This window comes from Carcharodon carcharias, chromosome 12 (genome assembly GCF_017639515.1).
Source record: "Carcharodon carcharias isolate sCarCar2 chromosome 12, sCarCar2.pri, whole genome shotgun sequence".
NCBI classification, from domain to species: domain Eukaryota; kingdom Metazoa; phylum Chordata; class Chondrichthyes; order Lamniformes; family Lamnidae; genus Carcharodon; species Carcharodon carcharias.
In genome coordinates, this window is record NC_054478.1 from 75297815 (window position 1) to 75310613 (window position 12799).

Below are 12799 nucleotides of genomic sequence, written 5' to 3' on the forward strand. Positions count from 1 at the left end.
TGCATTCCAGATCCTAACCACTCGCCACATGAAAAAGTTTTTCCATTGCTTGTTTTGCCAATTAGCTTAAATCTGTACCCTTTTGTTCTCAATCCTTCCATGTGTGGGAACAGTCTTCCCCTTTCTACCCTATCCAGACCGTTCATCATTTTGAATACCTCTATCAAATCTCCTCTCAGCCTTCCCTTCTCTGAGGAAAACTGTCCCAACTTCTCCAATTTATCTACATAATTGAAGTCCATCATCTCTGGAACCATTCTTGTGAATCTTTTCTGCACTCTCTCCCTAATGCCTTCACCTCTTTTCTAAAGTTCAGCGACCAGAACAGGATTCAATACTCCAGGTAAGGCTGAACCAGTGTTTTATGCAAGTTTAACATAACCTGCTTGCTCTTGTACTTTATGCCCAATTAATGTAGCCTAGGATACAGGAGCTTTATTATCTGTCCCTCACCCTGTTCTGCCACCTTCAATGACTAATGCACATATACACCCAGGTCCCTCTGCTCCTACACCCCTTTTAGAATTGTGTCCTTTTTTTGATATTGTCTCTCTGCGTTCTTGCTACCAAAATGAATCACTTCACACTCCTCTGCATTGAACTTCATCTGCCACGCCTGCGCCCCTCCACCAACTTGCCTGTGTCCTTTTGAAGTCCTACACTGTCCTCACAGTTCACAATGCTTCCAAGTTTTGTCTCATCTGCAAATTTTGAAATTGTGCACTGCAAAATAAGGGTACAATTCTAAAAGGGATACAAGAGCAGAGGGACCTGGGTGTATATGTGCATAAGTCATTGCAGGTGGTGGATGGGGTACCAATCAAGTGGGCTGCTTTATTCTGTTGAGCTTCTTGTTGTTAGAGCTGCACTTATCCAAGCAAGTGCAGAGTATTCCATCACACTTCTGACTTGTGTCTTGTAGATGATGGAAAGCCCTTGAAGAGTCTGAAGGTGAGTTACTCGCCACAGAATTCTCAGCCTCTGACCTTGTAGCCACAGTTTTTGTGTGGCTGGTTCAGTTAAGTATCTGGTCAAATTTTGGTTGTGATGTGCCCACCAATTTGATCATTTAGACTTCCAAGTTCTGTTACTAGAGGTTGGAATTGTACTTAGCAAACATAATTGCACAGCCTGCTAAACTCACTATCATAGATTCACAGGTATGGAAAAAAGGTTTCTTGGGTGAGGTACTGCAGGGTGCGTGGTTTTGATGGAACTGTATCTCACTTGATTTTAATACGTTTGCAATTGGGCTGTGTCTCTTGATAGCAAGGTTTTTTTTCTGCGTTGATTCATTAAATTCATTACGTGCCAATATCAACACCAGTTTGAAATAATCATTATTATTTTCGGCATAGCTGAGAACTCATTAATATTCTTGCGCATGAAGCCAGTTGTACATTTTATAACCATTTATGGGAAACGATTTTCATTCCATGAACTTTAAAACAATATGGAAAGTTTAGCACGAATATATTAATATATATTTCAGGATGGAAACCTACCTTCTCAGCAATATATTCAATACTGATCTTTTATCGTGTTAAGAAAGCAATGCATGCTGACAGTGAATTTAAGACTGTAATCAGGTTGAGGAGTTCTTACTATATTCATCAAATACAGAAGCAAAGTTCCAGCAGCTTGTCACCTAATGCTGAAGTTTAGCCACATCTTCAGTTTTATAATTGGTACAGCTTGCACCTTTGAGTACTGATTTTGTGCTGCTAGCACTCACTGTCACTCTGGCTACTTAACGTTACAGATGACATTTATGTTGAAAGATTAATGGATTTGAATGTCACTAAAGTAGTTTTCAATTTACACTGTGAAAATGACAGTTAATCCATAACATTTAAGGCACAGAGCGTACCAATTTTTGCTGTACCTAGATGATTGCATCTCGAGAGGACAGATGAACTACACCTCATTGATAATTTTTTAATCTAGTTTAGATTTAAATTTTAACTGTGATTGTGACTTTAGTGCCATTGAATAGCTGATGCCAATTTTTTTATTGCTTTTATATGAATGTCAGATTTTCCCTCAATGTAGGTCTTCAAGATTGTATTGCAAATAGCTATGTAAAATAAGTTTAAATACTTTTTTATTACTACATTTAAGACTTACGGCCAAGTGAATTCTTTCAGCGCAAAAACAAATGTTCTCATCCAAGGAAAAATGGCACTGATGGAGTTGGAGCTAGGGAAAAGTTAGTTAATGAAAATACATTCTGAAAAATTATCAATGAGCACTTGTTCCATGTTGCAATATCTGTTAAGACTATCCTGGATCCACAAGATATCTCAAGCAGTAGGAAATACTGGCTAACTGAGTCCCTCAATAAATTAATGGTGTGCTAGAGAACTGAATAGCTACACTGTGCATTGAATGCAAGGAGGAAAAGTATCTGAATGTTGCTTCCATTAAGCTCTCACAGCTGGGATAGAGGAACATAGTGCAGGAAATTAAATATGAATGACAGCCCTACAGCATGTAATAATAAAACAGAGGAAACCTGTGGAACTAGATTTTCCACATTTACAGGCAGTCAAAAAGAATGGACTACACTGAGTGGTAACCCTACACAGGCCAATAATACAAGCAAGCAGTTGATCAAATGAATAGGGAACAGATCAGATTAAAGGTAATACTGCAGTCTTGGTTACTCCATGACAAGAGTGATTGAGCATTACGGGAATCCAAAATGTTTTGTTGCTTCCCAAGTACTAAGGTTTGGGACTTGATGAAGTCAGTCAATAAAATCCTGCAATGGAAAGAAAGAAGTTGTTGGTCATTTGCTTAACTTTCTTGACACTGGCTGACATTTATCATGCATTCTATATGCATGAGAAAGATCATTTAGGTTCATTAGGAATCTATTTCTAAACACCAAGTGAGGGATCTTGCAAAGGAGAAGGCAATACCAACTTGTTTTTAATTAATGAGGAGCAAACCAGAAGATCAAGCTATCATATGTTAATTCTAAAGTTGCAATGAGGACAGAACACAATGAAACTAGTGGAAATTTGATCTCAGGAAAGCAACTTTTGAGGAAAAATGCTACATAAAAGGAATTAAATTGAAAGATATATTTAAAGGAGAGGTGTTGAGGCAAGATGGAAATACTTTAAGGAGATATTTTCATAATGCAGAGGCAGTTTCTCCCAGGAATATGTGTGCACTTGTGGTGCTATGGTTGTCCACTCAGTCTTTCCATTCTACTCCACTTTCAATATAGGATACAGGAGGAAAAATCCTAGGATTCTTTTTCTAAAACTTAATACCAGTCTATAATAAAACATTGAAACCATTTAAAAAAAAAATCATCTCATGGTTTCCCACTTTTGGTATCAGATGATTTATGGATTGCTGAACCTTAATGCAATTGAATGCCACAAATGTGAAAGAAAATATTACATGAATTTTCTAGCAAGTAATAAACGATTTATTTTAGAATTATGACAAAATCCATTTTCAGTTGCATCCTAATTAAGTCAACCAAAACAGATTTTTTAAGCTGGGTGTTCATGCTTTACAAAAGCACGTACATCCTGTAGTTTTTGTACAACCTACCAGGTAGGTTGTAGGAAAAAGATTTAAAATCTAAATCTGAGGCCATCTGACTCTTCAGTTCACCTGCCTTTGGGTGAGTTTTAACAACTCTCAGCCATGCTTCAGTGTGAACAAGGATGAGGTGTTCAGTGCAAAAATTGGATCAAACTTATATTGCCTCCTAAAAAGCCTCCTGCCAATTGATCATGAAGTGCAATTGATGAATTACTCTATGGGGAAATATATGGCTCTGATCAATCCACTGTTCAGGACTGGTGGATATTATGCGATGTGTATATGACACTATAAAAATTGGGGGGGGGGGGGGCTAGAATAAATTTCAATTCATCGTTCAGCATGATTGAAGAAATATAAAGACAGAGAAACTACCACAACAGAGAGGACAAATGCTCAGTTTAATCTTGGGAAGGTGGGAGTTCATGAACTGCCATGCCCTCCCACAAACTTGGGACATTTTGCTTTATTAAAGGTGCTATAGAAATACAGGGGCTCGAATCTTCCAAGGAGCGGCAGTCACCCTCGGATTGCCACTCCTCTCCTACTTTTCTTCAACATGACAGAGCTCCACATTTCTGGCTGGGCCTTCCATTCCCGGCTTCTTCAGAAAAACAGAGTGGTCTTCCATCAAACTGCTTCCTTGTAGCACTGGATCTTCGGGAAGACAAGCCATGCCCCCATTTTATGGTACCAGCTGCCATTTTCTGCTAAGTGTCCACGAACGCATTGAAAAGCTTAAACAGCTTTTCAGTCTCTTAGTGAATGGGTGAATGTGTGGGTGTGTAAGTGGGGTTTTTTATTCATTCATGGGATGTGGGCATTGCTGGCTAGACCAGCATTTATTGCCCATTCCTAATTGCCCATGAGAAGGTGGTGGTGAGCTTCTTGAACGGCTGCAGTCCATATGGTGTAGGTACACCCACAGTGCTGTTAGAGAGGGAATTCCAGGATTTGACCCAGTGACAGTGAAGGAGCAGTGATACCGTTCCAATTCAGGATGGTGTGTAGCTTGGAGGGGAACTTGGTGGTGTTACTATGCATCTGCTGCCCTGGCCCTTCTAGGTGGAAGAGGTCGCGGGTTTGGAAGAAGTGGTTGAAGGAGCATGTTGAGTGCTGTAGTGCATCTTGTGGATGGTACACGCTGCTGCCACTGTGCATCACTGATGGAGGTAGTGAATATTTGTGGATGGGGCGTCAATTGAGTGGCTGCTTTGTCCTGGATGGTGTCGAGCTTCTTGAGTGTTGTTGCAACTGTGTTCATCCAGACAAGTGGAGAGCATTCCATCACACTCCTGACTTGTGCCTTGAAGATTTTGGACAGACTTTGGTCAATGGTAACCCCCCCCCCGATGTTGATAGTGGGGGATTCAGTGATGGTAATGCCATTGAATGTCAAGGGGTAATGGCTAAATTCTATCTTGTTGGAGATGGTCTTTGCCTGGCACTTGTGTGGCATAAATGTTACTTGCCACTCATTAGCCAAAGCCCAGGTAGGGTGGGTGGGTTAAGTGGGTAGATGGATAGGGTGGTAGGTGGGTAGGGAGTGTTATGACATGGCAGATGATGTGTGCCAGGCAGACCAAATCTACAAGGGAAACCTGGTCGTACTAACACAACGGTTTTGCAATTTGTATTTATCACAAGGTGTTTGTACTGAATTCAGAAGTAATAAGTCCACCAAAAACTTTAGAGATTTTAAAAATTAAATTAAAATATTTATTAACAAAATATGAAAGATTTCAAGCACATACATAAGTCTATAATTACTACTGTAATAACTCTTAAAGTTCCTAATTAAACTGACTCCCTGTTACACTTCCTTTAAGGCAACAGTCCAGAATAGATTTTAGTTTTAAAACTGATCAGCAAGTTAGCACAATACCCACTTGATAGTGGAATCCAAATGGCTTTTCCCCAGCTTCAATTATGTTAAATAGCAGACTTGTGCACAAATGCTGGATGCTTCATTAAGGTTATTTCACACACTCCTGTTAGAACTTACATGGCCTTCTGACACATAGCCTTACATTCTCCTTTATATATGTTTCTCTATTTTTAATATGTAAATTCTGTTGTTCCATATGTCTTTGAAACTCCTCATAACATAAAAACTTTCATGTTGCCAATATATTGTCAGTAACCTTTGAGAAAAATAAACACATTCCTTAGCCTTGTTTAGTTGGCTAGTTGTAAACATACTAAGATCCCTTTGAAATCCGAATCTCTTCATTTATCTAAAAATGCAAATTCCCTTCACATCTTACATGCTAAGCATGTATGTTTACTCATTAGCATGTCAAGCACCTAGTTTCTTTTTGATGATTTCAAGCTTGCAGTTTACTTGACTCCAAATGTAATTAAATCACAATCAGACCCAACTATACTTACCCCCATAAACCTACTTCACAATAAACCAGAAAATGTTATGAAAATTATTATACTTTCATCACAGGCGGCAGGTGGGTAAGGTGGCAGCTGGGCAGGGTGGCAGATGGGTAGGGTGGCAGGTAGGCAGGGCAGCAGGTGGGTGAGGTAGTAGGGTGGATGAGGAGTAGTCGAGTTGAATCTGGAGGGGTTGCCAGGTCAGGAGCTAGTTAGGTCTGGTGGGGGGAGGGGGGTGCAGGGAGGAGTCAGTGGCGGGAGTCTGGTGTGGGGCTAGTCAGGTTGGGGGTGGAGTTGGGGAATCAGGGGGAATTGGGTGGTGGGGCTAGTTAGGTTAGATTGGGGGTTCTGGGGTAGTCAGGTGTTGGGGGCTAGTTAGGCCAGCTCAGAGGAAGTCGGGGAGCCAGTTAGTTGGCAGGGATGTTGTTGCAGGGTTGGAGGGGGGTTAGGTGGGGTGGGAGTGTCATTTGTATAGTTACCCAGGAGTTAGATCAGGATTTATTTGTCTAACATTTCCTGGATAACTATTCAGGTAAGTAAATCGGAACTGCCCAAAGTCTCTGGCTGTCGGAGACTTTTTCGAAGAGTCCCGTGGAGCAGTGGAATTGCCCATTGGAAGTTTAAACATCCCGGGCAATTCCCACAGAGTCATTGTGTCGGGATTTCTGCAAGGTCCGAAAGTGCATCTTGTGGGGTATGTCCAGTCTCCAATGATCCAAAATCCAGAAGATCTGGACCAAGTTGATGTTAAAAAATTTTGAATATTATCAATTTCACTTCAGACGCAAAACTCATTCTAAACAGTTGGGGACCAAAAGATAAGGACAGTGCCATCTAGTAACCAAAGCATGTAATTACATTGTGACCAGTGATAGTTAACATTGAAGAATTAATTGCATGGGAAACGCAGATATAGGGGAACAGGTAACACAAAAGTGTAACCAGGGATGATGACACCAGGAAATAAGATTTGTGGGCAGAAGGTACATACTGTATGTAAGATTTACTGTGTTGAACAGTTTTCAGGCAGCTTATATTCCTGGTATCTCAAGGCAAACAATATTATATTGCTGCATGGACTGGATTATAGCAAAGTCCCACATTAGCACAAACTTTTCTTCTGTTTCTAGTTTAATCTTCACTCGAAGTTTTAGCATTTGTATTAGCGAATATAATCAATGCCATTATTGTTCTCATTGCTTTGCAGAACTTGTTAAATATTGTGCTTTACCAGAATCGTGCTTTATATATTTCTTCCTCAAACAAGCAATGTTACCCTTTAATGAAAGCATTTGTACCAAACCTACCAGTAATACATTGACTGTTTTATAAACATAAGCACAATTGTATGATTGAGTTATAATTTGTGTGTAAGATTTAAGGTACCATTGATTCATTTTCAAAGACAAACATTGTTTTACAGAGACATGTTTTAAGGCACTGTTTTGTTGGAGAGTGCTTCAGAAAAGCTGAAGTGGCTTTTCTCCACTGCTGTAATTATGCCTGAAGTGATGCATTACACTTTGGAGTTTTTAAAATAGACCACATCAATTGTAGCAAAAGCAAGATGCACTATAAAAAAAATTGCCTCAGTGGCTAGCTACTAAAGTGGCAGATGGTCCACAAGGAATAATTTTAAGGTTTTGGATGTACCAAGTGAGGAATATATAGTGATACAGAATATATCAAGAAAGTTTCCTAACTTAATTTCTATGTTATTCCCATTTTCACCTCCTGCAGTTGTGGGCATGGATGGAAGAGCTCCAAAAGGAGCTGTTGGAAGATGTTTGTGCTGACTCAGTGGATGCAGTACAGGAACTTATCAAACAGTTTCAACAGCAACAAACGGCAACACTTGAGGCAACCCTGAATGTCATAAAGGAAGGGGAGGACCTAATTCAGCAACTCAGGTGAGTGGTGCAGATCACAGATGAAGATAAAAAGAAATTAAATGGGACATGTTCATTATTCTGAGTAACGTTTCAGATATATCACAATCAGTAATGCAACAAACTGTCTTTGTGGCAAAAGGCATTCATGCTTGATCATCCATTGTAGATCCAGCTGAAATGTTATTGTACAAATGTATTATTTTTGGAAATGTTTATTTTAAAACAGAGTTCATATATTGATGACAATCATTGGCAAACTTTTGGTTCTGAAAATTTGTCTAAAGTAGGATTAAAGAATTTTTTTCTTTACAGCTCTTTTTGAATACTTTATGTCCTTGTTAGTGTTTTGAGGTCAAATATCAGATCATGTCAGAAAGTGTGTTGAACTTTTTAAATACAGTGTTGCATTTTTCTAGTTATCGCACTAAATGAGCACTGTGTGCATTTTCATCAATCCTTTAGAATTTTGTGTGTTTTTGACAGTTGTGAGTATAGTTGAAAACTTGCACTCACCATTTTCTGTTATTTGGACTGCATTAATGTTTTGGTTTGCCACAGGGACTCTGCAATTTCCAACAATAAAACCCCACACAATAGCTCCATCAGCCACATTGAAAGTGTCCTCCAGCAGCTCGATGAAGCCCAGGGACAGATGGAAGAGCTTTTCCATGAGCGAAAAATCAAATTAGATATTTTCTTGCAGCTTCGAATTTTTGAGCAATACACAATTGAGGTAAGTCCATGCTTCACATAGCAGAATCACTCTTTAGCAAACAGATGGAGTACATCCCTAGGGAGATGTGTCTGTCCCATCAGATCTTGGGTCTACAGAGCTCAGCTGTTAACACATCAAACTGGAGGGCAGGGGAGGAAAGGGGTTGGGATGGGTGTGGAAAAGGAATTGTGAGTTTAGCGTTAAAGAAATTCAAGTAAATAGAACAACATATTTTGATTTTTTTTATGAGCACGCACCCTTTGATGCTGTAGACAGTAGAATTGCCCTGTATCTGCTTATCTTGTTGTCAGACTGTTGTCATGAGTTATAGCCCTTCCAAGGACACCAGTCAATTCAAATCTTTGACTACAGTATGTTGCACAATGTTGTATAAGGGGCATGTGTTAAGCGGAGACTTATAAATTACATATATTTACAATACCTTAGGAAGTGTGAAGTGATAAGTCTAATTTGCATAATAATGGAGTTAGTTTTTGAGTGGATATGCCAACCTCTGTTTCTCAACACAATAGCACTTAAGCTGTGGCTGAATGGTGAGGATTGTCAATATTCCTAATTTTGCATTTTTAAGACCGTGAGGTCCACTTCCTGCTCCAACTCCACTATTTAATGAAGTTGTCAGAGGGAAACCAGAAAATATAGATAAATCAGCTTAACATCTGCTGTTGAGAAATTGTTGGAGCCTAGAGTTATGGATAAGGTGACTGATTTTTAGCTGGACCTGATCAAATTTTTTTTGAAGGATTAACAATATAAGTAACTATAGAAGTGAACAGGAGTTACTATTTGGCCCAGCATGCATGTGCCGGATCTTTGAAAGAGCTGTCCTAGCTTCACAACCACTCTACTGACTCTGTGTTGTCAGACTACTTGTCCTACATACACTGTTGGATGATCCACCATTTCCTCCATCTAAATACCGGGAAGACCAAAGGCGTGGTTCATGTCTCTCCCACCCCCGCCACAAACTCCACATTAATTCCAATGCCCTTACTGGTCACTGTCACAGGTTGAACCAGATTGTTTGCAACCATAGTATCCTCATTATCCCTGAGCAGAGCTCCAACCCATATGCTATCCACCAGCAAGACAGCCTACTTCCACCTCTATAACTTCACACACCATCACATCTGCTTATGTCCATTTGCTGATGAAACCTTCATCCATGCCATTGTCAGCTCTGATGCTCTCCTGGTTATCCTTCCATTCTCCACCCCCCATTAACTTCAACCCATCCTGAACTATCTATCCTATTCCAAATCTCACTCACCCAACAAGATTGAAGGTTGATTTAATGAAGGTCTTTAAAATGATACGGTGTTGCACCATGCAGGCTATCTAACAGTGAGGTCTAAGGCCCAATATCTCTGGAACTTTGGACCTCACCATTCTGGCAAAGAATACTTATCCTTTGCTGTCTCTCCCCGCCCTGCCACCCCTTCCATCCAATGCCGTGTGCCAAAAATGGGAATTCCTGAGTTGTAAATATCTAGAGAAAGGGAAAATGTTAGCCAACATGAATTTCAGAAGGATTATGGGAACTGGGTGGGTAAATTTGACTAAAATTATTTGCTTGCATGAAGTCTAAGTGCTGACACTGTCTGGTTGAACCGAATGGCCAATTTTTTTGTTGTGACTTGCATGTATGTCAATGTTTTCCTGTGGTAGATCTACATGCTGGTGTTGAATTGGCCAAATGCTAGTATTACCAAATAGCAGCTTTGCAACTTTTTACAGCAACAATATCTGCTACATCTTTTAACTTCCTATTCAAAATAGAGTTAATTTTTAAATATTATATTCACACCCTATTATAAATGCACATACCCATAGGTAGGGAGCTGTTCAACCACACAAACTCTCTGCTCAATTCATTCAAATGGATTTGATTAGTTGCAAATGTAAAGCTATTTTCCTTGTTTTTATATCAGAGGAATTAGCTCTTTCACATCTACCTTTAACATAATGTGTCATTTTATCACAAACCTTGCATCACCTGTCTATATCTGTGATATGTTATCAGGTGACAGCAGAGTTAGATGCCTGGAATGAAGATCTTCTCCGTCAAATGAATGATTTTAATACAGAAGACTTGACATTAGCTGAACAGCGACTGCAGCGACACACAGAACGCAAACTGGCCATGAATAACATGACGTTTGATGTAATTCAGCAGGGCCAAGATTTACATCAGTACATCATGGAAGTGCAAGCATCAGGTAATGTGGAAGCAAGGTTCCTTTCGCTCCTTCTTGCATCCAGTTCTTTTTTTAGTATGGATGTCAGGAAGTATTTGGATGTAGTTCATCCTCCAATATGAAACTGTGCCATTGCTGAGCAGGCAGATATTTTGAGGTACCGGGGATAAAAGGCCTGGCAGCAAACTACTAAATCACTCAGCTTATGCATCTTTCTTCTAGCTGGGAGGTGGGTGGAAATCAATGAGTAGAACAGAGTACAGTATTACTTACTAGAAAGCAAGTTTGCTTTCAGAGTGAGTCCTGCTCGTACAAAGTGCTATCCTATTGTCTATAGAATGGCTGGTGGAAGGGGAAGGCTGCTGAATATCACTGGAGGAGACTGCAGATAGCCTTTTACGATAAACTCAAGCAGCTCTGGGTGTAGAAGGCCCAACTTTGGATTGCACCATCTTGCCATGGGTGACAAGAGTTTGGGCTGGCTGACAAGCAAAAGCAAGGGCACTGGCGAAGTGGCAGTTGTGGGAGGATGAATGTTGTCACCTGAGAGTGGATAACAGGTTCATGCTTCACAAAGCTACTGCCACTCCCAAGGGTGGCACTTCAGTAATCTTATGAATGTTCTGAAGGGCAGATTGCTGGTCTGCTGTGACAGCCTGCAAGCCACTTCGAACTCTAATATCTGGAACTATGATGATAGCAACTGAGCTTGCATAATGGAAGGCTGCGCTTCCACTGCAGCACCCAGGTATTTAATCGTTTCTGCTTGTGCTGCAATGAAAGCCGAGACGTCAGCCATCAAATGCTGCATCATGGTTGGGTCTAAAAGGGGTGTGATTGGAGTTGGCCACCACTGTCATACCAGAGAGGATGGACTCTGAGCACTGTGCATAGCCCTGTGCAACGTCAGTACTGGACTCCTCCTCAACGTCACATGCTGTCTTTCTGGCAGGCCTGACAATGCACCAAGTGTTTCATTGTTCATACTCATTGGCATACTTCTGTAGCCCAAGTCATTAAAGTGTTCATCTGAACCCTCTGCAGCAGAACTAGCGTGTGGCCCCAATCTTTTGGGATCTTCTTTTTAATTCTTTCGCAGGATGTGGGCGTCACTGGCTAGGCAAGCATTTATTGTCCATCCCTCATTGCCCTTGGGAAGGTGGTGGTGAACTACTTCCTTGAACCACTGAAGTCCATGTGATGTAGGTACATCCACAGTGCTGTTGGGGAGGGTGTTCCAGGATTTTGACCCAGCAACAGTGAAGGAACAGCGATATAGCACCAATTCTAAATCATGTGTATTGGAGGGGAACTTGTAGGTGGTCATGTTACCATGCGCCTGCTGCCCTTGTCCTTCTGGATGGTAGAGGTCACAGGTTTTGGAAGGTGCTGTTGAAGGAGCCTGGTGAGTTGCTGTAGTGCATCTTGTAGATGGTACACACTGTTGCTACTGTGCATCAGTGGTGGAGGGAGTGGATGTTGAAGATGGCACATGGGGTGCCAATCAAGTGGGCTGCTTTGCCCTGGATGGTGTTGAATTTCTTGAGTGTTGTTGAACTGCACTCATCCAGGCAAGTGGAGAATATTCCATCACACTTCTGACTTGTGCCTTTTAGATGGTGGACAGGCTTTGGGGAGTCAGGAGGCAAGTTATTCTCTGCAGAATTCCCAACTTCTGACCTGCTCTTGTAGCCACAGTATTTATATGGCTAGTCCAGTTCAGTTTCTGATCACTGGTAACCCCCAGAATGTTGATAGTGGGGGATTCGTTAATGGTAATGCCATTGAATGTCAAGGGGAGGTAGTTGGATTCTCTTGTTGGAGATGGTCATTGCCTGGCATTTGTGTGGCAAGTACATTACTTGCTACTTATCAGCCCAAGCCTGGATGTTGTCTGGGTCTTACTGCTTAAGGGCATGGACTGCTTCAGTATCTCAGGAGTCGCGAATGGTGCTGAGCATTGTGCAACCATCAGTGAACATCCCCACTTCTGACCTTATGATGGAGGGAAGGCCTTTGAT

The 12799-nt window shown here is 40.9% G+C and overlaps 1 protein-coding gene across 1 annotated transcript in view; it reads left to right on the forward strand.

The window, feature by feature from the left end:
• Positions 1-12799, forward strand: part of kalrna (kalirin RhoGEF kinase a) — a 1007899-nt gene that overhangs the window by 576337 nt on the left and 418763 nt on the right. Inside the window, exons 12-14 of the mRNA XM_041200492.1 lie at positions 7693-7862; positions 8403-8577; positions 10604-10799. Coding sequence (XP_041056426.1) covers positions 7693-7862; positions 8403-8577; positions 10604-10799 — 541 coding nt within the window. The remainder of the gene's footprint in view (positions 1-7692; positions 7863-8402; positions 8578-10603; positions 10800-12799) is intronic.